The 23,867-nt window shown below is 41.3% G+C and overlaps 8 protein-coding genes across 8 annotated transcripts; 5 read left to right on the forward strand and 3 right to left on the reverse strand.

The window, feature by feature from the left end:
• Positions 1 to 4: 4 nt before the first annotated feature.
• C922_01355 (hypothetical protein) lies at positions 5 to 854 on the reverse strand (the record flags this gene model as incomplete). Its single annotated transcript, XM_008816961.1, has 2 exons — positions 5 to 27; positions 125 to 854. 2 exons carry the CDS (start codon positions 852 to 854, stop codon positions 5 to 7), a joined length of 753 nt encoding a protein of 250 aa, XP_008815183.1.
• A 1,951-nt stretch (positions 855 to 2,805) lies between these two features.
• C922_01356 (hypothetical protein) lies at positions 2,806 to 4,314 on the reverse strand (the record flags this gene model as incomplete). Its single annotated transcript, XM_008816962.1, has 1 exon — positions 2,806 to 4,314. One exon carries the CDS (start codon positions 4,312 to 4,314, stop codon positions 2,806 to 2,808), a length of 1,509 nt encoding a protein of 502 aa, XP_008815184.1.
• A 757-nt stretch (positions 4,315 to 5,071) lies between these two features.
• Positions 5,072 to 5,410, forward strand: C922_01357 (pseudouridylate synthase; the record flags this gene model as incomplete). The annotated part of the gene is made up of 1 exon (XM_008816963.1): positions 5,072 to 5,410. The coding sequence occupies one exon, from the start codon at positions 5,072 to 5,074 to the stop codon at positions 5,408 to 5,410; it is 339 nt and encodes a 112-aa protein (XP_008815185.1).
• A 250-nt stretch (positions 5,411 to 5,660) lies between these two features.
• Positions 5,661 to 6,866, forward strand: C922_01358 (pseudouridylate synthase; the record flags this gene model as incomplete). The annotated part of the gene is made up of 1 exon (XM_008816964.1): positions 5,661 to 6,866. One exon carries the CDS (start codon positions 5,661 to 5,663, stop codon positions 6,864 to 6,866), a length of 1,206 nt encoding a protein of 401 aa, XP_008815186.1.
• Positions 6,867 to 7,260: 394 nt separating this feature from the next.
• C922_01359 (hypothetical protein) lies at positions 7,261 to 7,542 on the reverse strand (the record flags this gene model as incomplete). Its single annotated transcript, XM_008816965.1, has 1 exon — positions 7,261 to 7,542. One exon carries the CDS (start codon positions 7,540 to 7,542, stop codon positions 7,261 to 7,263), a length of 282 nt encoding a protein of 93 aa, XP_008815187.1.
• Positions 7,543 to 9,817: 2,275 nt separating this feature from the next.
• On the forward strand, positions 9,818 to 12,268 carry C922_01360 (hypothetical protein; the record flags this gene model as incomplete). The annotated part of the gene is made up of 1 exon (XM_008816966.1): positions 9,818 to 12,268. One exon carries the CDS (start codon positions 9,818 to 9,820, stop codon positions 12,266 to 12,268), a length of 2,451 nt encoding a protein of 816 aa, XP_008815188.1.
• A 1,022-nt stretch (positions 12,269 to 13,290) lies between these two features.
• On the forward strand, positions 13,291 to 16,074 carry C922_01361 (hypothetical protein; the record flags this gene model as incomplete). Its single annotated transcript, XM_008816967.1, has 6 exons — positions 13,291 to 13,551; positions 13,797 to 15,169; positions 15,302 to 15,373; positions 15,536 to 15,646; positions 15,778 to 15,837; positions 16,008 to 16,074. The coding sequence occupies 6 exons, from the start codon at positions 13,291 to 13,293 to the stop codon at positions 16,072 to 16,074; spliced, it is 1,944 nt and encodes a 647-aa protein (XP_008815189.1).
• A 796-nt stretch (positions 16,075 to 16,870) lies between these two features.
• Positions 16,871 to 22,627, forward strand: C922_01362 (hypothetical protein; the record flags this gene model as incomplete). The annotated part of the gene is made up of 5 exons (XM_008816968.1): positions 16,871 to 21,073; positions 21,273 to 21,311; positions 21,571 to 21,698; positions 22,105 to 22,215; positions 22,369 to 22,627. 5 exons carry the CDS (start codon positions 16,871 to 16,873, stop codon positions 22,625 to 22,627), a joined length of 4,740 nt encoding a protein of 1,579 aa, XP_008815190.1.
• Between the last annotated feature and the right edge of the window lie 1,240 nt (positions 22,628 to 23,867).

Raw genomic sequence — 23,867 nt, forward strand, 5'->3', positions numbered from 1 at the left:
TTCATTAGCATATCGTAAAAGTTGTAGCTTTCTTTTTCCGAAGGGGCGCACCTGGGACGCACATTGCATTTGTCAATGGAGTGATGATTGCAAGTGTTGTTATTTGCACCATTTGCCGCTTCACCTGTCACTATCCGCTGCTGTGCTCCCCTTTTTTTTCCCTCTTTCTTGATGGAGTAATTACTACTAAAGTTATGCCTGTCTCTACGCACATTTGACAGCACGTTATCATCGTTAAATTTTTTTTTAAATTTTTCTATTTCTTTAATTAAGTCCCTTAAAAATTCATTTTGGTGATCTCCCTTTTCTGCAAGCAAACAGTACATCGCATCGACGTCGATGTTTGGAAAGAGGCTGTTCGTTTGTTCTTCTGCGCCTTGGTCACCACTGGGCATAGGAAAATCGTCCACATCGTCATTAGATGATTTGAATTTTGCACTTTCGCTTGCTCCTTCGTTGGGAATATTCGGTGCGGGCTCGATTTTCTTTTTCCTTCCCTTGGTGCCCATCGCTTTTCCCATCACCATGTCGGTCACCCCATCGGGTGTGTTCCCCTTTTTGTCTTCTTCCTTCTCTGCTTCATCTCCACTGGTAGGGCTTTGGCCCTTCTCCGCAGTTTCTCCACTAGGTGCACTGTCACCCCTTTCTTTTTTCCCGTTCACAGTGTCACTAACTTGAGCATTTAGAGGGGCAGAGTTGTCCTCATTCGGCCCGTTTATTTTGAGTCCCCGTCCTCGATCTGCTTCCTTCGCCTCATTCAACTCATGGTCATGTTTGCCGCATACATTAGATGAGGAATTATTTTCCCTTTTTCTCCCCTTGGATTTTTTCTTCTTTTGATTCTTTTTGCTCATTCGGGAAGCAGAAAGAAGATAAAAGGGGAGGGGGGGCAGCGGCGTAATGGAAAAAATCAACGTAAAGAATGGAAGGGGGGAAACAAAAAGAAAAAAGGGAGATTCAAAAGGGGGAGAAAATATGCATCATAAAGAGGGAAGAAGGAAGGATAAGAAGAGGAAGAAAAGGAAGAGCTTTACTAGCGTTACAAGTAAGCAAATCTAAACGAACCGCGTTTACCAGACCCGCTATGCATTCGAATGATGCGATTCAGTACATTTTGCAAACGCATATATAGATGTACTATTTTATCTGTACATGCGAATCCCCGTTTCGTGTGATTTAAGCATCTATGTAAGTGAACAAGCCTTGTTCTCGCATCATGGTGACGACTGCTCTAAGTGGCGAATAAGGACCGACTCGGTGAAGCACATCAGCTACACGCACTGGGTTCGGAAGGCATGCAAATATAGGCCATATATGTTTTATGCGCATGATTGTGTTTCCCTTTTTTTGTAAGAACCGCAAGAGGCCGCACCTGCTCATAGCCCATATAATGTCGAAACAGAATTAACTAGTGAATAATGTGAGCCGATAAGCAGCGAGGTGCTATCATTTCCGCCACTAAGAAAAAATCCCCTATTTTTCATCGAAGGGGGAGATTTTAACTTTCACGATATTCTTTGTGAGGCAGAAGGTTACATTTGGACGTTTAAAATGGCATTAGGAAAAAAAAAAAAAAACTAATGCGTGAATAAACTAACCAATGGTGATGAATACAAACGATTGATGATATTGATGAGCAAAGGATGGCGTAAAGGTAGAGGGGAATGCTTGTTGGAGGTCCCTTTGTGTGTGGACGCTTTAATGGGTCCGTACAGGTACTGCCAATCCCTGAAATGAGTAAACAAAAAGAAAGGGACGTGTTTATCCCTACTTAGCATAGCTTAGTGTACATCTGAATTGTGCCAAGTGACCATCGTGAAGGAATGAACATGCTTACATGTTGTGCATTGCCTGCTTATGCAAAAGTAAGAAAAAAAATACTTAACCAAATAGGTACTTGTCTGGAAGACGCGAAGTGGTATAATGATTAAATTTTGCGAAAAAAAAAGAATTAAGAAAAATTCCACCTTACGTTACATATAAGCATATGTACATTGTTCCACCATTTGGGCGTGTCAGCCATGATAGCCTTCTTTTCCCTATTGCAGAAAAAAAAAAAAAAGGCGAGCGAGCACGTCCACAGCGAATTTACTAAAAAGGTGAAAATTGTGCCTACGTACAAAATGGACAGGTTTCTTAAAAAGTTAAGCGGAGGTTAATTAGGGGGAAGCGTATCCATTCCGTTCATTCAGCTTTTACTTGCCTTTTTGTTCCCCTTTTTTGTCCCTTTTTGACACATTTTTAATTTCATTACCCACAGGCGCGAATTAAACAACGCCCAGCACTGACAAGTTATATACAAATTGCACTTAAAAAAAAAATTTCACAAATGTTATAAGCACAAAGGTGGGGAAAAAAAAGAAAAAAAAGAGAAAAAACATTTTAAATATGACTCATAGGAGGAGTAATTATAAACAACTCTCTCCACTGTGATGAAGAAAGCATGTCTACTTTTATCAAGTCATTCGCATTTTAAACTGCTGACATAAAAACGTTTAACCACATCCTGATCAAATGGAAGTTAAAAACGAGCGCAGCCCCGAGAAAATGCAAAAAAAAAAAATAATAAAATAAAATGTTTGGGAACTAATTCCGCAGCTACTGCAGTTTTACGGGGGCGAAATGGACTGCGTGAAATGTAGTAGTCGCGTTTTTGCAACCTCGCAATGCATCTTTCGCTCTGTCCCTACGTCGATCTGGGAAATCCGCTGCAGGGTGATCCACTTCGGGGAAATTCTCTGCAGGGTGATATTCTTCTGGGAACTCCCCTTCCAGCGGCTTAACTTCGGTTAGCTGCGCGCGCCCTCACAACCCCCTCAACTTAAGCTTCAGCTCGTCATATAACTGCATCAAAAACTGCTTGACGTTTTCCAAGCGCAGCTCCGTGTTGTCTGTGTACATCATCTGCAGTTTCGTGGGTATGGTGGCGTGAATGTCCAGCGCCAAGAAGGAAAAGTACTCCAAATATAAGGAGGTGAAAAAATTCAGTTCCTTGTTCCGAAAATCGATGGATTTATTAACATTAAGAACGTTGGCGTACTCATCAATCCTATCGGTGATTTTCTCCAGATGTCTAAATTTTTCATTTTCTTTCGTGTCTCCCATTTTTTCGGTGTACCTTATTTTCAGTTCCAATATTTTATCATACAAGTTCATGATAATTTTTTTGTTCTCTTGCGTGAGTTCGAAATTGTTCAGGTGTTTATTATTGTCGACAAAAAGCTCAGCATTTACAAGGAAGTCCGTACTGGTGACATTATAGCTGTTTATTTTAAATCTGTACAAATTTAACACTGATATTTCTCCACTCTTATCCAGGAGGGACAAATCCAGAGGGTGTGCCATAATACCTATCGGAAACATATTATGGGTTATGGCAGCTTCGTTGGTATTTTTCCCCTTATTATCGACGAAAATCATAGCAATACAGACATTTCTGTTTGTTTTAATTTTTTTTAAAAATTGAACTTTCTCAATTTCGGAAAATTTAATTACTGTCCTTTCCCCTGGGAGAAGATTTGACTGTTCTGTAATTTTCGAGACGAAAACGGACAGGTCAACATTTTTCTTTTCTCTCCACACGAGCAGGAAGTTGTAAATGTTCAGCACGTGATTATTGTCGTACACCTTTTTTAGGTATTTTACTTCATGCTCCTCCAACGTTTTTTCCGTGTCAAAAAAGGACAGGTCATTTCCGCTAAGTTTCTGCTCTATCTTATCTTTTATTATTTCTTCATTCACTACATTTATGTATTCATTACTATCTCGTATGATTTGCAATATCTCCTTGGTGAATCCTCCCGATGGCTTTAGCTGTGTTCCTATTATGGGCATTTTTAATTTTTTGATTACTTCACTTTTTTGGCTTTCCATTTTTTCCGAAATGATATCCTTTGATGCAAGTTTGTCGTTAAAGTCATAATCGAACACATTCGGTTTGAATTCTTCCCTGTTTATCGTCTCTGTTGATGGTTCTTTCGATGTGTCTGTTGCTTCTGGTAGTGGGGATCCACTTCCTTCTGCGGCCTCCACTGAGTCCTGGCTCTCCTTAAGAGGTTCTCCTCCATTCACGCTTTCGTGGAGTACATTTTTTCCATACTTTTGGTGATATTTTGGAAACTTACGTTTTCGCACCCCCGTCGCCCCTACTCTCTTTCTATGCTTGTACGGTGTAAGAATCGGGTCATGATTCTTCCCCAGGTGGTTGTTGAAGGTGCCCAAGAAATGGTAAAGCGAAGAGCTTTTCGTCTTTTTACTCACTGCAAGGTTCAACAGGGTGAGTACCAGAAGGACGAATTTACTGCTCTTTAACATAATCGTTAGGTTGTGCTGTGTAGGAAGTATCGCTTATTTTGAGCCTCTCTCATTTGCCTCTTTGTTCATTCTGCGTGCACAACTGGAGGAAAAAAGAAATGCTTCCCTATTTTTTAGCATGTATGCCGTACTGCGCCGCGGTGTTGTCCCGTTTGGCGCAAACCTACGCGGGCTGCTGCTTTGACGGTGTGCTTATTTCTTCACACTCTCAGTCATCAGCTCGCCAGAGTTTGGCTTTCCCCTTATCCGTATGACGCATTGGGCGCAGCAGTGACACAATTTGGGCTTAATTTTGGCGCTCTTCTGGGGCAGTTTTGGCCAATTCTGACTAATCGTTCAAACCTTTTACAGCTCCGAAGTTGTCGCGCGTCCGCCAAATGGGCGAAAAATATGTATCTCCGATTTTTATCGTGATCTTCTATGTGGGCGTTATTTGAACGTTATGTTAGCATAACATGCGGGGCCCACCCCCTTTGGGAGAAATGAAAAAAAAATCAGCATGATGTAGTTCGCATGATGTAGTTCCCATGATGCAGGTCGCAAGATGCATACTGTACGAAAAACACCTAACCGCTTCGCATGTGTTCCCTATACCAGGGAAGGCAGAAAAACACTCCTCATAGTGGCCCTCCTCCGAGGTTACAGAATACATAGTGCGGTTACCTTATATTTCTTCTTGCCCCCCCGTAGGAAAAATATGAACGAATAGGTTAGACCAAATTAACAAAAAAAAAGTCCCTCCGAACAAAGATGCACCATGCTATTTAGAACCATTTTTTACAATGTATCACGGGGGTGTAAAGAGAAGAACATTCCATATCTCATCAAAAAGGGGAAGTTTTTCTGCATAGAAAAGAGGGTTGTTCTAGAGGAACGTAGAGGCATCATGGGGGATAGGCCCCCCCCCGTTGTTGATCCTCAACCGGCATATAAAAGCTACAAGGGCCATAATTTAAGCATAGTATATGAAAATGAGTTCTTCTTGGTGGTGAATAAGCCTTATGACATAAAGTTGGAGAAGGGGAAGCTCGACGATATGTACCCCTCTGTGGAAACGCTTCTTCGCCAGAAGACCAACTTGGATGTGTTCAGGTGAGCAGAGAACGCCGCGAGCGGGTCCGTTGATTTTACCCCTTTGCGTGCTTATTGCTCGGGTGGGACGTGAAGAGGGTGTCTTCGCGTTGACATCCCCGTTCTAACTTTACGTGATAGCTTCCACGTGATAGCTTCAATGTGATAACTCCACGTGATAGCTTCAATGTGATAACTCCCACGTGATAGCTTCAATGTGATAACTCCCACGTGATAGCTTCAATGTGATAACTCCACGAGATAACTTTCCGATGATGCCCCTATACGCCTACAGAATTTGCGGGCAGCTGGACTACGCCACGAGCGGCCTTCTAATCATCGCCAAAGACAAACTGAGCTGCAACATCCTGAATTACAACATAGAAAGCAAGCGCATAAGCAAAATATACCTAGCAATACTGTACGGACACCTACCCCTAGGAGTTCTCCATGTAAACACACCAATAAGTAAAATCAAAAACAAATTTAAAATGAAATTATGTTACAACTATAATGACTACTATGACACTGGGAAATATTGTTACAGTTTAATTTATCCGTATAAGCAGTGCTACTTAAAAAATGAGAAGGTAACCCTGTGTGAGCTTAGGACGATTACGGGGAGGAGGCACCAGCTAAGGCTGCATGCACTCTGTCTAGGCAGCGGAATTGTGGGAGATGAAACGTACTTTGAGGACATGATAAGTAATAAGTATAAAATTAGTTGGACTTACAACCCTTGTGAGGAACAGACAGGAGCAGGATCGCTTGCTGAGGGTGACCAACAGGACCGATGCTTTCCCACCCCAGAGAGACCAATCGCCAAAATCGATGCCGAGCGGATGATGCTTCACTGCTGGATGATCCTAAAAAATAACGAGGACCAAAAGAAGCAGCTTAAAAAAACAGAAGACATAAACATGTTGGAAAAAAAAATATTCGATCGGGATTACATCATCTGCTCAGATGAAATAAGTAAATTTGTTAATGAAGAAGAAAGGACGTATGACCAGTGCGTCTTAAAAAACGACGACTTAGTAAATAATAATTTTGTTAATTACAATGTTAAGAATATAAATAAAAATATTAAAAATATTGATAGAAGGTTAAGCAGAGGGAAACATGACCCCCTGATGAGGAGCCCTGACACAGTGGAAAGTTTAAACGAATTGGACGCCTCACATTTGTTGAACAGGGAAGAGGCAGATAAAACTGGAAAAAGAGAAAATAACTCACAGGGGAATGGCACTAGTGAGAAGGGACAGCTGCATCAGACACATAGTGTTATACCTACCGAGGACCACACCGAGTTGCATTTGCACCCAAACAAAATGCAAACCGTTGATGTAACGGGCACCCTTATAAATGCCCAGAAGCTAGATAAAAATTCCATTTATTTGGTGAAAAATGACATGTATGAAAATCCGAACCTTTTGTTCGACGACATTCACGACAGTGTTAATAAATTTAATTGGGGTTAACTTAAAAATATATATATCCCCATGTCTATGTGTTCGTCTTTATTGTCCTTACCACGAAGCAGTTTGCAGCAGACTATTTTATTATTTTATTTTTTTTGTCAACTTCGCGCGAATTCCGCACGCTTATTTCCCTGTTAACAATTTGTTCCGCCCCCAAATGGGCCTTTTCAATCGCTTTAAAAATTAAAAAAGATCTTATCAGGTAGTGCCAATTGGGCGACTACACACAAAAGTTATGTCACCCCCCTGCCTGCTTACGTTTGTATACATGCATGTAGGGTGGTTTACCAACGAAAAAGGTATATAAAGCTGTATAATATGCAATAGTGGGGTTAAAAAGTTTCAATCAGTGGTGAGGCGCATTATATATATACACACATGGAGGTCTTTCCCCTCACGCGTAGCAAAACATTTTGTACGTTCTCATGCCCATACACCCGAAAATTATAATTTTGAAGTCATCTAGGACGGATAATCCCTCGTGGATCCTCTCATTGTTGTGCTTCACATGTATATCGTTATGGATTGCACAGAAGTCTTCGCTTTCCAATTTAGTTGGCACGGCCTTGTGCCTCCTTTTCGTCAAAGTCGTGTCAGCAGTCTCGTCACTTGAGCACGTCGCTTGTTCGTTTATGCTGCACTCTGAGGAGGCATCGTTAAAGGTGGTGTACTTCATCTTTGAGGTCGCTCTGGAAAACTGATGCTGCCCAGGGGGTTCCTTCAGTCAGGACGCGGGAGCGCAGACACATATGTAAATATGTGCACATGCATATATATGCATATATACATGTGTACACATATATGTACGTCTTTTTTCCGCTTACCTCTTTGATTGGGGCTCTTTGTAACTGTTCAGGCAATTGGCAAGTTGTCCTCGTTAAAGAAATAAAAGGGGGACGAAAGGGGGCTCATCAACGCGTTTCTTTAATTTTGCCTTCGGTAGATGTGCACATGTGCATCTAAATGCATATACACTCATATATACATACATATATATATGTATTATTTTTTTCTTTTTTTTCCCTTTAATTCGCTAATGCGGTTGTTATGACACCCTTTTCACCTATTTGCAACTCCATTTCGTCCGTGTGCCACAAAATCGGGGCCAAATTGTTTCCCCCAAAGTGGTAGACACATGAAAGAAACTCAAATAGGTCTAAAAAAAATGATGCCAAGAGGCAGCCGCCCTGATGAGAATTTCTTCCCCCACTTCGTCCTGCACAGCAATTTAAGTATAGATATGCACATATATATATCTAATTTTTTTTTTTCTTTTTTTTTTTAATGCATGCGCAGAAAAACCAGATCAGCTTTCGCTTCAATTGTTCCCTGACTTTTTGCCCTCTTCAATACCTGTCTGGGTAACATTCCATTGTGGTAAAATGGCCTTTTTTCTTGCTTTGCAATTTCAAAGACAAAAAGTGGGAAGTGTGATAACTGGTAAAATTCTTCCAATCGGGAAAAAAGACCTTCAAAAAATTTGCCACAGCTTTGTTAATCGAAGAAAAGGGGACCGAAAATAGATCCCGCGTCCACAAATTTGCTTGACAAAAAAAAATAGTCCTCTTTTTAAGGGCGTTGCAGTTTCATATAAAAAATTAAGAAAAAAGTGCGCCACTCGGTATTGTAATGACGTCACTTCTTACTCCCTTAATGAAGTGACAAGATAGACATATGTGAAAAGGTCTATACGTATGTAATACGCCATGTGGGCCAAAATAAAAAAAAAAATAAATAATCCAATTGTCACAGGCAAATTTCGTCTACTCCTTTGAGCGCTTCAGCTGCACCATCGCAAGAGAAAAAAGGAGGAAACTGTGCCTCGTAAAAGGATTAAAGCAAGGTGAAAAGGAAACAGCAGTTGTCCGGAATCTCGTTTTTTTTTTCCCAATTCGAGGGGATTTAATTATATGTATAAAATTGTCACCAGAGGGGGTCCCTGTTGAGAGATTTGCAAGGTGATGGATGAACGAATGAAAGTTCCCAAAAGGGAATGCCAGACGTGAGAAAAATGAACATATTCCCACAGGACCAATGTGCGCATAACGTGTATTTAAATACCTATCTGTGCTTCCTCTTTTTTTTTTCTTCCTGTTTCTGGGGAAGGATCCCTCATCAAGGCACACTCATGTGATGCATTTCTCCAAAAAGGCAAACTTTCTTTTCCTCCGCACAGAACTTGTCACTGTACAGGTAAGCGTCGTCTTAGGCGCCATTTTGTGGCTTTAAAAAAGGAGTCAAATGTACTCACAAGTATAAATGCAAATATGCACATACGTAGGCCACTTCAATGGCCCTCAAAAGGAACCAACTAGCGGCTACAAAGAACGAGTTAACAATAAAAATATTTTGACGGCCTACACATGGATGCAAAATGTGGTGCGAAACAATTCGTCGACTCGCTTTACCAACTTGTAACATTAACCTATCATCGGAGCGCCGCACTGAAACGGTAGTAATTAAGAAAAAAAAAAGAAATAGTCAAAGTGCTGCCACAAATTAACACCTCGCAATAGGCGAAATTCATTTTTTTTTTATAATCTCCCTTTTGGTGAAGAAACAGTTGGCATTTTTCTAAATCCCGGTTGGCAGCAAAAACACTGTTTTTTGTTCAAAAGTGCGTCATACCTACAGTAGGTATGAATTTCTTTAGGGGGGGAGAGTTTCCCCGTAGGTGTGCCCTAACCCCATGTGCTACAGTTGTAGATGTAGCGGGCTACTAATTTGTCGCTAAAAGCGATAGGCACATATTGGGATGCTCAGAATTGCTTACCACGATAATTGACTCCGCCATCTTTGAGGCGTTCCATTCGCCCCGTCTTGGGTACCCCTGTTTTATCCCCCCCTTTTCTTTCCACGCCACACTGCATATGTGCGATATAAGCACACGGCTTATTTGTGTCGTTGTGGAAAACATCCAACTGAGGACAACATTCTACAGCGCATGAACCATGTCGGCCTTCGAAGAACTAGGCCTGCACGGCAACTTGTGCGAAATGCTAGAAAAAAACGGCATAGATTTACCAACGGCTATTCAGCAAGAGTCGATTCCGCTGATTCTAGGGGGAGGAGATGTATGCGCATCAGCTGAGACGGGGACAGGAAAAACGCTAAGTTTCATTGTGTCCTCTTTGCAAATAGTGCACGAATTGTTTAGGAATATAGGAACGTACGAGTCGAGCAATTCTAGCGTAGCCCTATGTGGCAGCAACAAGGGAGACAAGGATAATGGTGAAATTGCCAGTGATGTGAAAAAAGTGGGTCTACTCCTAAAAATGGTAAGCGGAAACAATTCGAGAGTCACCCTGAATAATGCACTTGGAGAATGCAGATGCAATGGTGACCACTCTAGCTCGTTCGAAGAAGTCAAAGTGGTCTGCGAAATAAGGAGTGGAATGTACTCCTACGAAATTGAAGTGCTAGGAAGATGCTTCCTGAACGTTGGATTTTGCCCCTCAGTAAAGGAAACGCTAAAATATAACTACACCTACTGCAGTAATGGGGGCAAGTACACCAATGGAAGGGAAGAAAATTATGGAGACGTGTTCTCAGCCAGTGATATAATAACTTGCTTGATAAATAAAAACACGAACGTAATTGCTTTTAAAAAAAATGGGAAATTTTTGGGAAATGCTTTTAAAATATTTTACAAGTATAATGATCTTCCTTTTTTCCCCTATATATGTGGGAAATACTTTCATGTGAAGTTCCATTTTGCAAATTTGAAGTACGGGGATGCGTCCTACACAGAGTTGAATCAAATTATGGGCTCAGGTCAAGAAGACAACTCCTGTACGAGGAAGATATACTACGGTGGAGACCCAGGGGGGAATAAGATCGCGTCAAAGTTCCAGAGCAAGCAGATGCAAACTAGTGGCACCCCTTCTGATAAGGGCGTTTTGGCAAGCGGAAAGGTGGACGCAGCGAATAGGACAAAGCTGTACTGCATCGTTCTCTGCCCTACTAGAGATCTAGCCATGCAGACGTACAACAATTACCTAATTTATGCGGAGAGTTTCAGCAGCTCCTCCATAAACATCGGGCTTCTAGTAGGAGGGGAACAACCTAACAGGGACAAACGAAATCAGCAGCAGTACAGCAACATCCTTGTGTGCACGTGCTTCAAACTTATGGAATGTATAAAGAAAAACACAATATGTTTGAACGATGTAAGACTGCTAATTTTGGACGAAGCGGACGAGCTTATCAATAATGATGAGAAGTCCGTGTTGCAAATTAAGGACACAAGTATGAAGCACAGTCAGCATGTACAGACATGTTTCTACTCAGCCACATTACAGGACCAAAACGTAAAGGATTGCATTAACAAAATTACGAATAAACCCATTTTCGTAGATTTGAAGTATGGGAAAAATAGCATCCCCTCACACATATATGTTTGCGTCTACTACGTTAACAATAAAAATGCAAACATGTGCTACTCAGAACAAAACAGGAAGGAAAAAATGTATGATGATATAATTTATAACGAAAAACTGCAGGCAATGAGCTACGAAATGGTTTATGAGTTTACAGACAAAGTACACTTACTCAATTGCGGAAAAAATGAAAAGGAAAAAATTTCCCTCGATGTTAAAATTAACAAATTGAAAAAATTAGTTCACATAATTAATGTTTTTAACATGCAAAATGGAATAATATTCTGTCGAACAAATTTAGACTGCGATAATGTGTACAATTTTTTAAACCACCTTGGAGATGGAAAAGCTTACAAAGGCACAATCGAAACGATGAAGGAAAATAAATACTCCTGCGTTATTTTGAAGGGGAAAATATCCAACACGGAAAGGAAGAATAACCTTGATGCATTTAAAAAGGGAGAAGTGCGCTTTTTAATATGTACTGACGTTGCTGCCAGAGGTATTGATATTCAAAATTTAAGATACTTAATCATTATGACTCTGTCTGATAATATAAATTCATTTTTTCACAAAATTGGGAGAGTAGGACGAGATGGAAAAAACAGCTTATGCATTGTGTTAAGTGCAGAATCTCAGGAAGAGAAAGTGTGGTTTCATACTTGTCCTAGTAGGGGCGTCGACTGTTATAACAGAAATTTGAAAGACAACAAAGGGTGCACAGTCTACATTAGAGAAGCCGACTATATTCAGACCATCAATAACATGCTGGAAACGCCCATGCATGTACTTGATTCTAAGTACTACTATGCAGAGAATGTGGTGGACCCCCTAAACTATCTCAAAATTAACCCCGTTTCGAACAAGAGCCGGAGAAACAAAAGTCAGAGCGGCAACACCATTTTCCAAGAGCCTCTCCACACCCACGTGACAGGGTGCTTTGGCCCAAGTATTGAAAATATCAAAAAGTTGCAGAGCGACATCTGTTGCAGGTATTACGAGTCGGCCAAGTTTGCTTTGTGACGGAATGGCAGATGTCGCTCTGGTGGTCTCTCCGCTTGGATGTGTGTCCCCGCATGTGTAGACATACTACTTGCGTATTTACTCGTTCGCCGCAGGCGTAGGAGCGTAGCGGGGGGATAAGGGTCAATGTCAGGTCAACGCGCAGTTACCCACACTACTGTTCTTGTGTAGCCCCTTAGCTCGGTCTGCACACCGCAGAAACAGGAGGGCTCAAACATTGTGCAGTCAGAAGGGCCACTTTAGGTGAGCATTAACAAGTACAGCGCTATTATCACAAAACTGATTCGGAGTAAACATTTTGTTGGTTATTAAGCTTGATGAGGGGTCGTCCCATGCGCGAAAAGGAATATTCTGTACGACGCGCCTTTTCTGTTCCCCGTTTTGAAGTTCAATTGCTCCTACCACAGCAGCATTGCCTCATAGATTTCCGCACCCACACGTTGAGACTTTACATGACCAGAATGAGGCTTTCTTGTATAAAAGGGACTCCGCGTAATTCTGCATTTTATTTTATTTTTATGACTCTTCATCTGCCCCGTGGCGGCAACTGACAAACGTGGATGCCCGGTGGGAAGCACAGAATTGTTTCCCAAAAGTGTGTATGTATGTAAGTACATATGTATGTATTTTTTTTTTTTTTTTTGGGGGTCCCTTTTTCTCAGCGCGCAAAGTGCTTTATCTCTATTTCCCCCGTATTTCCCCCCTTTTCTGCTGTACCCGCTCACACAAAATATGTTTACTCAATTTTACAATTTCAAAATGTGCGTTTCGTTGACCTTGGGAAAAGGAAAATAATTCGCTGACCCAGCGACATGTGATGTGATGTCAAAAGGGGGCATGTACCCATTTGAGTTTCCATTTTTTGGACCACTTCGGAAAGCATTTAGCTTATTGCATGCGAGTGTTATCAAAGCAGGTTATGTGTTCTATTGCTGTTATATCTGCTGCGGCTGGTGAGGCGTCATAAGGGGGAGCTTTCTCGGACCTCCATTACAAAGAGAAGCCTAAGCACCTTTGCCAAGATGAATATGTTGGCCAACTCAAGAGGAGGCATAAAGAGCCTCCCGCAAGTTAGAGCCACAATCAGCCACTACAGACAGAAACTTTTAAAATTCCAGCAGCAGGCACAGTTCTCATTATTCAACACTGAACAGAAGAAGCTAGCCGAAAATGACGTCACGGGAAGTGGCAACACTGGCTTTATTCAGCTGTATCACGATTTGGTAAAAACGAACAAAATTGAACGGGACCCCTTTCAGTACAAATTGGTTCTGATTCTGCAGGTATGGCCAGAGATGGGAGGAAGCGGAGGATGGTAGCTACCCACATGACTGCGTGTGTAAGAAGTGTGGTAGTTGTTCTTATGTGCAGTTAGCATCACAGCACCCCCACACAATGCTTCTGCACTGTATTCCACACCGCATACCACACTGTATTCCGCACTGTATTCCACAGCGCATTCCGCACCACGCCATCGAAATGGTGAACTCACCCCGCCGTGTCCCCTTCTTAACGCAAACACGTGCAGGCCCTGGAGAACAACCTGAATGGCTTCTACGACCATGTTGAGAAGAAGCTCGCTATGGGAGAAGTTCCAAAGAAAAAATTCTTCAGCTCATTTTTTGGGATGAAGAAAAATGCACAGGGGAGGAGCAAAGAAGGGAGCAACAAACCCGAAGAGGAAGCAGAAACTGCACAAGCAGTGGAAAAGGAAGAAGCGGTGGAGAATTACCGAAACGACGACAATTTCTTCATCTATGAGGAGGAAACAAATAGCAAGAAGAAGCAAAAAGGACTACATTATAACTGCATAGAGAGTGAGGAGTATTACCTCCGAGGTAAAGACTCTTTAGCCCATGAGGAAAACATTAAGTACATCAGAGGACTGTATGTGTACGGGAGTGTAGGCAGAGGGAAGACCTATTTCTTGAACCTATTATTTGACAGAATCAAATTAGCAAAGCTAAAAATTCATTATCACAATTTCATGCAAGAAATACACAAAAGTTTTCACCAAGAAAAAATGAACAATTCAGAGGATGCGATTAGAAGTATCTCCATAAAAATGAGTAAAAAATATAAATTAATTTTTATCGACGAATTTCAAGTGGTACATATATCCGACGCAATGGTGATTAATTCTCTATTTAATCATTTGTTCTATCGAGGAACCGTTTTGTTGTGTTCTTCCAATAGGAATCCCAAGCATTTGTATCACAATGGTCTGAATAGGGAACGATTCCTCCCCTTCATAAAGCTACTCTACAAATTTAATTACATTTTCGAAATTGACAACTATCACGATTTTAGACTTCGAAATAACAACGTGGATAATCATATTTATACCATACCAACAAAAAATTTTGAAGAAATTAAAAAAATGTGCAATGATATGTACTGCCAAGTGAGCAAAAAGGATATGAATCATGTCAGACAGGTAGAAAAATATTATAAAGAAATCGCTGTCTCTGAGTTTAAAACCTGTGTCATTCCATACAGCTTAAATAAGTATGCCATTTTTTCCTTCCACGAAATATGCGGGCAGAATATCAGCATAGACGAATTCAATGCAATATCGAAAGCGAGTCACACTTTATTTATTTATGACATTGAAAAGATGAATGAAGAAAGTAAAGGAAACGAAATGAGAAGATTTATTTTGCTCATAGATATTCTCTACGAAAAAAACACAAAAGTATTCTTTTTTAGTGATGTGCCAATTTTTCAAATTTTCCAAACATCCTCCATTATCTCTCATTTCCACACCCTCATGGAACAGATGAAAAAAAAATATAACAGCTTTAACAGCTTCAAAAATGATGCCAGTTTGTATCTCAAGTCGGGAAGTTTCAACAGAGAATTATTTACAAAAATTGTCTCGCATTTTGACATGGACCAAGAGTCAGTTTTGTTTTTTTTCTGGCGTTTTACATTTTAATACGGTTCATTTGTATGTTGCGTGGACCAATGTATCACAATTATCCACTACACATGATCACCGATGTGCTTTCCTCCTCTTCTTCCCCCCTACAGAATTGGCATTAAACTGTTTGACGCCATAAATTTCAACATCAACAAGGAGTACATCCCCATGGAATATTTACGGTGCGCACTTTTGCGTTCCCATGGAGGGGGAGAAAACCGGAGCATTACCAACAGGAACAAAGCGCGCCCCCCAAATGTGCGCATCCATATGATAGATATCCCCGAAATAGTTCTATGCTTACTTAATTTGTGCGTCCTTCCTCCCCCCCTCCTTCCATGCAGACACGTCCTCGCCTTCCACATCACCAATTACGAGGTCGACGTGAAGAAGCACCTCAAATATTTGGAGGATAAGGATGTCCAACTGGAGCCAATCCCTTACTTGCTATTTGAGTAACCCAAATGAACTTCTCGGCGGGGAATCTTCCTCTTCGCAGAAGTATGAAAGCATGTCTCCACTGACCCGTTTCTACACTTCTGATAACCCGTATGTACATTATAACGGTGACGATTTCCCTTTGCAGCGAAAATGAGATTGACACCTGCCAGGAAAACGCGTTTGCCTCAATGAGGACTCTATCTCGGTATGTGCTCATAAATAAGTGCCCTCGGGTCAGCAACTGGCTAATTTTGTCGAGCTTTGAGCAATTCATAGGGGAGGAGCATTGTCTGGGTTGCCGAGGGAGTTCGCTATTTACACATTTCTGCCTTTTTGTATACCTCACATTTTTTTTTTTGTTTTTCCCTCCCGCAGGATGAAGCACATGGGCACGGTGTCCTACCTGGAGAAGCACAAGAAAATATACGACAGCAGTGCATGAAATAAAAAAACATACACGCAGAAGCGCACACTTTCGCAAGTGTTTTATCTACGTGTGTAGTGGGACCGCGGCACTTACACAATTGCCAATATGTGTTTTACATCAGCTTTGAAAGAAGCCAAAAGGAAATCCATTTGTTGTTTTTCGTTTTGTCTGCATAGCCTTTTAATTGGGAGGAAGTTTTTCCGTAAATTCTGCGTCAATTTTTTTGACAAAATTATGCCTTTTTTTTTTTTTTTTTCCCCCCGCGGCCCGTGCGCCTAGCATACCCGCTTTAATAACACATTTGCCATTTAAGAGGAAGCGGTTATTATCACCCCTATGAGTGCGTATTGGCAGCGCGACTTCACCCTCTAGGAAGTCCCTCCGTTTAGCAAAAACTTCCCAATGGTGAAAAGTTGAGAGCTATAACGTCAAGATGGTGTAGCGGCTACATTTTTTTTTTGTCTGCTTGGTTTTTTTCGCCTCTGCTTCGCGTTTTTCCTCCGTGTGTGCTCCTTTTTGGGCACCTTCTTCCCACACCCTGGAAGGCAAACTGAAGGGCAGATAAAAAGGGGCGTTAAAAAGGAAAAAGAAAAAAAACGCACAGTGCATGCTGAGAAGGGGTTTTCAGTGAGATGGTACACATTTTGTCAACCTTACCTTCTATGTGCCGTCTTGAATCAGGACTTTTGGGGCATTCACAAGGGGGGTTGTCATATCCCTATTGGTAGTGACTGCAGTGGAGAAACCAACACACACTGTTAGCGACTCCTTCCTTGTAGGCCAAAATGAGCACAGTAAAAGTATCATTCCAATGGGGACATCCGTTTTGAGCTGTTCTATCGTAAAAGTGCAGCATTCATCATGTGGTGAATCTTTTTTTTTTTTTAGTTTGTTTTATTTTTTATTTATCTTTTTTCATTTTTATTTTTTTTGCTTTCCACATGATCAGAGAAAACGCACGAAGGAGAATTCCAAAAGCTCCAAAAAAAAAGAAGGCAGGAGAGAGCAAAGCGGGTTAGGTAGAATCGGAAATAAAGAATTACATTATGTTGTTAAGCTAGACTCGGATGAAGGACATAACAACAAGAACAGCATAAATAAGGACAAGTACAAAGATGCAAAGAAGAGAAACAATAAAAGACGAAGCTTATCAGTATTGGTCCCAAATTACAAAAAAGACATAGTAAATAACATCAAACTGGCTGACAAACTGTACAAATTGACAGCAAATAAGAGCTCAGACGAATCGGAAGACGACAATCGCAGAAAGAGGAAAAACTCAAAAAGGGACAAAAAAAATGATTGGAATAAGGAAAAGAAGAGCAGACATAGGAGAAGCGTCACCTGTGGAAGTTACCACTCCGATAGTGAGCATAGCGTGGACAGTGCGAAGAATAACAAGAAGGTCGACATAAACATTAATGAAGTTCAGACCAAGTACAAAAATAAGAACATAAAAATTATTTACGACGATGGGTATTCGAAGAGAATCGTCGTCCGGGGGGACAAAAGGAAGGTAGGGAGGAGCGACGACGAGGAGGAGAAATATGAGGGAGAAAGCGACAGCGATGATGAAAGCCATGATCAAAGTGATGACCAAAGTGATTACCAAAGTGATGACCAAAGTGGTGACCAAAGTGATAACCAAAGTGATGAACAAAGTGATAATCGATGCGATGATGAAAGCGAACCAGATGGTGAACGTCAATGCGGGAGCCAAGGGGAGAACCACTCGAATGACTACTACCGACGAACGCGCAAAAAAAAAAGCAGTGGAAGAAGAAAGCGCAAAGAAGAAAGAAAACCCTCCAAGAGGAAGAAAAAAAAATGCGCCAAACGACACTCTACAACTCTTAGTGACAGTTACTGCGAGGAAAGGAGGAAAAAAAACATCCAAAAGGGGAGGAGGAAATTTTCGACTCTAAAGTTCGTAGGGGCGAGAAAGAGAAAGGAAAGCAGCGAACCGATAGACAGAAATTACAGATCAGATAAAAACTATTACCAAAGGGCAGAGAAGGACTATTACCCTAACATGTATGAGAGAGAAAATAGTGAAAATAGAAATAAAGACAAAGACAAAAGCAAAAATGAAAACGGAAACCAGAACCAAAACCAAAGCAGAAACACATTTCAAGATGTAGAAGTCTTTAATCCATACAGTGAAAGAGGCAGAAAAACGATGACGTACCAAGCTTTAAGCACAAGGAGTGACCAAGTCAAAAACAACTTTTTCCTCACCATTAAGGACATAATTTTTAAATTGCATTTGAACCTACAGAACATGAAGGAAATACTGAAAAACAAAAATGATTACATAACGAGCTTGCTCGACTCATCCTACAGAAATATCACTGAAAATGTGAAACGCAACGCAATAAAACAGGACAATTTTTACAGGATAATTTTTCACGACTTGTTTAATTTATTAAATGAATTTATCATGGTAGATGATTATACAAAGAAGTTTTTCTTCAGCATCGAGACGGAGGTTAGGCAGAGGTGCTTGGAAAATATTAAGAACGAGTTTTACAATTTTATCAATAGGTACTTGCCCTCGGGGGAGAGGAGAAGTGTGTACAGCCCCAGCAGGGGCACGAACGAGTTGAGTCCGCAGGACATGTACAAGCGCATCATGGACATGCACGAATCTGCCAACAAGCGGAAAAACCTCTACTCTGCTCTGGCCCCATACAACAATGGGGGGGGGCCAACCGAAAGTGGCAACCCTGGAAGCGGCTTCACGAGGAGTGGCTTACCCGGCGAATACCAGGCCCACCCCGACGTGCAGAGCAGCTTGCACCTGAATAGCCTACAACAGATGGAAGGTGGAATGAGCGAGCTAGCCAGAATTGACAGCCTGGCAAACAACCTCGCACTTAAAGTAAAAAACGCAAGCATGTTCCAAAACCTAGGCGATCAGGAAGATGCCGTGGACTATTTAAAAGGAGTTGTAAAAAGCGAAAAGGAAAAAAACATAAAATTGGAGTTGCAGTATGATGAATTGAAACAAAAATACGATCTCTTGAAGAAGAAAAGGGAAGAAGACGTCAGCAAGGAAGTCAATATGTCAAAAAGTACCCCAGATGAAGAAGATAATTTTTTTAAGAAATTCTATCATAGTCAGTCATCATTTATCAAATTGGAGGAAAAAAAACTGGAAGACTCATCCAAGAGGATCGTCGACGAAAGTTTGAGGCTGACCAGGATGAAGGAAATGAACGAGAGCAGAAAAAGGGAAATAGAGAAAGACATGCACGACATCGAGGTTAAGAGAAAAGAAATTGAAAAGGACAAGGACGATATAGAAATTAAAAAAAAGGAGATCGAACTTGCGAACGAGGAGATAAGCAAACAAAACAAACAATTGGAACACAAACAGGACATACTAAATCAGAGGAAAAAAGAACTCGAGAAGGAAAACTCCATACTAGATAACACCAAAAGGGAGGTGGATGAAGAGAATGATTTGATAATGGAGAAAAAGAGAGAGCTGGACGAGCTGAACAAGTTATTGCCCGAAAGGCAGAAGCGCGTGGAGGAGACAGATAACACTCTGCGTAAAAAGAAGAAGGAAGTTGACGACACAAATGTGCTGCTAAACGAGAAACAAACCACCATGCAGAGAATGTGCACCTTAATGGAAAGAGAACCTCTAAATCATATGAGGGAGGAAGGGGACGTTTTGGAGAAAAGAAATAATCAGTTGAACAGGGGAAGCACCCAAATGAAGGCTGACGAGACGGAGTATGGCATACAAAACGGTGATCCAAATCAGCAATATGACAGTGGGGACAACCCCCACAAAAGAGAAAACAAGGAAACCAACGCATTATATATGCAAAATGATAACCCTAGCTATACACCAAGTGCGGGTGCTATCACGGGTAAGCATGGCACTCTTACTTTAGAAAAAGCGTCAACACTAATTGTGGAAAAGGAAACAAGCCAAAACGATATGAACATCGAAGGGGACGCTAAACGAAGTAGCGTTCTGTCTTATTTAGGGAACACGAAATTTTCTCTGAAAAATGCTTCCAAGATGGACAGCAACATGTTGCCAATAAGTGGTACTCCCCAAAATGGTAAGCTTGTGCTAAATGATAAAAACGTCCTATTGATGAAGAATGGAATTGTGGAAAGGGAAGAGGCCCTTTTAGGTAGAGAGGAAAAGCTCAATGAGGAAAAAGAACAAATTGTTCAGCAGATGAACCAACTTAGCATCTTAAGGGATAAGATTGCGAGCGAAACGGAGGCACTGCATATACGGGAAGAGGAACTAAAAAGGAAAGAATTACATCTACTTAGCATGCAACAAGAAGGAGACGGTACACAGGGGGGAGAAGAACCAAATGTCCCTTCAAGGGGAACCAACTCCCTCTTTTGTAATGCAGAAGAAACGAACAGTTTGGGCGAAAATTCAAAGAAGCATTTCGAGCCAGAACATTACGCAAATGACTCTAATGAAGGAATCGCAAATCATCAAATGGGTCACATGGGAATAGATCAACCTGAAAGCGATGATCAGAGGACTACCCAATCGCATGACGAAGTTGAATTAAACGAATGGCTACAAAAAGGGGATAGCACACATTTGGAAGGTACCATTTCTTCAGAAGGGAATAATATCAACAACGGCACTTTCAACCCTTGTGGAACTTCTCCCCCAGCAGGTGACAACCTAGACGCAATAAAAAGCAACCTAAACAACTGTTTGGATGAAATAGCTAAGTACAAACTTTTGCTAAAAAGTAGAGACGCAGAAATTTGTTCATTAAAAACCCAACTGGGAAGGCAGCAAGGTGAAGCCAACTGGAACGGAGATGCTACACAAGAAGGAAACATCTCGGGGGATAATTCCAAAATGGGGGATTCTCTTTGCAATACGGGTAATGCGGGGGGAGGGATAAATGGCGCAACTGGTTTTTCTTCCCTTTCGGGTGATTCTGGTAACACGGCGAGGGGTCCTTTAAAGCAGCCAACCGGGTTTTCAGGCCCCCCCCCTGAGCACAGTAAGGTATGCAACGAAAGAGAGCGCAGAAAAGCGCACGAGGGCATAGCGGAGCAACCCAACGTAACAGAATCGCGTAGACGCACGAATCGGTAGAGAAGTACTCATGCACCCAGATGAAGTTGCTTAGATGTAGTTGCCTACCCTTATGTGGTAAAACAAAGGTCCCTCATAAAGATTGACGAAAGGGGGGTCAAATAAGTAGGCAATTGGGCACAGAAAGGCCGCGCTTATACTGCACAAAGTGCAGACTTCGCATCATTCGATGGTTGGAAGGACGAAGAATACATCGCACAGCATTACGTTTTGCATTTGAAAATAGAAGGGCAATCCCCAACAGATATATACCGACGTTTAAAGGAGACGATGGGGACGCTTGGCCATATGTGCATATATAAATGGCAAACGCCTGTGTGTGTGTGTACATAAGTGCGTACCCGAATGTACACATCCCCTCCTTTTCTTTGCAGCCAAACTCAGAGGGGACCCAATCAAACGCTCAGAAGACGATGAAAAGTGTCATTAGCAGCGAGCTAATCACGTTATACAAAGAAATAAGCAAAATAAGGGAGGAGTACAATAAAAGCATCCTTAAAAAAAATGAGTTCATAGGGGATCTCCTGCACAATTTGTAAGCAGATGCGTGCATGTACATGCCTTGTGGGGATGTGGAACTATGCACCTCTATTTCCTCACTTTTTTTGCATCTCACATAGTAAACATAATTGAGTCAGATGAGGCAGCTCTCATGGACCTGCTCATGTACGGTTGTCTAACGTGGGACTGACAGTGCATTTACGTGTTCACTCACAAACGCACAATCGAGGGGGAGCTGGGAACAAAATATGCGTCTTCTCTTCGTTCCCTTTTTTTTTATATAACCCCCGGAGTAAACGACGCGGCCCGGAATGACAAACGTCATTTAAAAAGATAAAAAGAAAAAAAAGAAAAAAAAACATTCCGTATGCTCCGCATGTGCAACCCGCTCAGTTCATAAAATGCACGAATTACTTTTGCCGTTGAACCCTTCCCTTCAGCTTTAACGAAATGAGAAACAACTACAAGTTGAAGGAGAATTTCTATCAGAAGGAATCCAGCAAATATCACGCCCTCATTAGCGACAAGGAATGCTACATAAACGAACTTAAGTAAAAACAGGGTTTCTCCTTTTCGCAGATTAGCCGCTCCTAAGGTGTTCACGCGTGCACAATATTGATATCCTCCTTTCTTTCCTTATTCATGTCTCTCTCTGGCTCTCCCTGTATCTCTCTCTCTTTTTTTTTCTTTTTTTTTTCCCGTAGAAACGCGTTGCAGGAAAAAAAGGCGAAGGAGGTGTCCTACAAAAAGATGGTACTCAAAATGAATCAAATAAACGATGCGTACAAGTTAAAGAATAAAAGAAGTTTGTCCACCGTGGAAATGTTGAAGCAAGACATAAAGCTCCTAAATCAAGACGTTTTAAAGAAAAAAGAAATGGTAAGTTTTGTCCAATGGGGCCTATTTGCGCAAAAAAGCCTTATGCATGTGCACGCTGCTATGTACACGCACATGCACGAGTAGAAAAAATGGCTTGATAAAATTAGGCACCGTATGGGGCACATCACCTTGTAGAATCGTCGCGTACGTGTGCGGAGTACATATGTGGAGTACCTCTGCGCAGTACATATGCGTGTGCGAACAGCACACTTTCGTGTTATTTTCCCCACGTGTGTACGCATGCAGTAAGCATGCATGTAGGCATGTTTCATGCGTGCGCACGGAAAAAGGCCCCCACACCGCGTATGCCACAGGCACTTTGCGTGCGCATATTTCCTCGCACTTTAGTATATATATGCATACGTATCTGCGTAATATATACGTACAATCATGCCGCTATCCAAACGTAATCGCGCGCAATTCACACGTGCCTATTCACATGTTCACCTTTTGAAGATTAAAAAATTCGAAGTAGCTCAGTAACGTAATGGTAGGGATAAATTAAAAAAAGAAAAAAATCGCGCTTTTTAAAAACATGCAGCGAGCGAAAATTATAATTGAGGAGCGTGAAAGTGCTGAAGTGAAAAAATTCCCCTCGCTTTTTTACAGTTTAATCTTACTTAATACTGCTTAATTCGATTCACTTGGATTAATTTGGTTCCATTTAATTTTATTCAATCCATTTCAGTTTGATCCATATCAGTATGATCCATTTCAGTTTAATCCATTTCAGCTTAATGCAAGCCCATTCGATGCAATTAATTTCCACTTCAATTCACTTCAATTCGTTTTAATTCGCTTCATTTGAAGAAATTAAACCAAATTGAAGAGCCATCGAACCGCCAGCAAGCCATGCTGAGAGATTGCCAACTTATAAGGCAAATCATTCGCTCGCCATTTTGAAGGGGAACGCGGCCTTAATTTTTGCCCCTAGCTGCATGACTTTTCCCACATACACACATACGAACATGCATACATGCCCTCACGTGTACAAAGTTTTAAATTAAAAAGCCTCGAATTTCCATCCCAACCCTTTTTTATGCCTCGCGCGATTGCCCTACCCCCCGAGTACACATTGCACATACCTACATACCAACCACGCCAATATATAGTGTCTCTTTTTTCCCCTTTTAAAAATGCAAAAGGAAGAAGCTTCCCCTTTTACCCCTTTTTAATAAATAAGAGAAAGATTTTTTTTTTTTTGCTGTAAACAATGAAACAAAATTAAGTCCTACATTTGTACTGCCCATTTTAGCATGTACAAATGAGGTAATACACACCAGGAGAAAATCCACCTCTCAAATGAACTTCCTTATTTTCCCAT

The sequence above is a fragment of the Plasmodium inui genome, assembly GCF_000524495.1.
Source record: "Plasmodium inui San Antonio 1 unplaced genomic scaffold supercont1.4, whole genome shotgun sequence".
Classification (NCBI taxonomy): Eukaryota; Apicomplexa; class Aconoidasida; order Haemosporida; family Plasmodiidae; genus Plasmodium; species Plasmodium inui.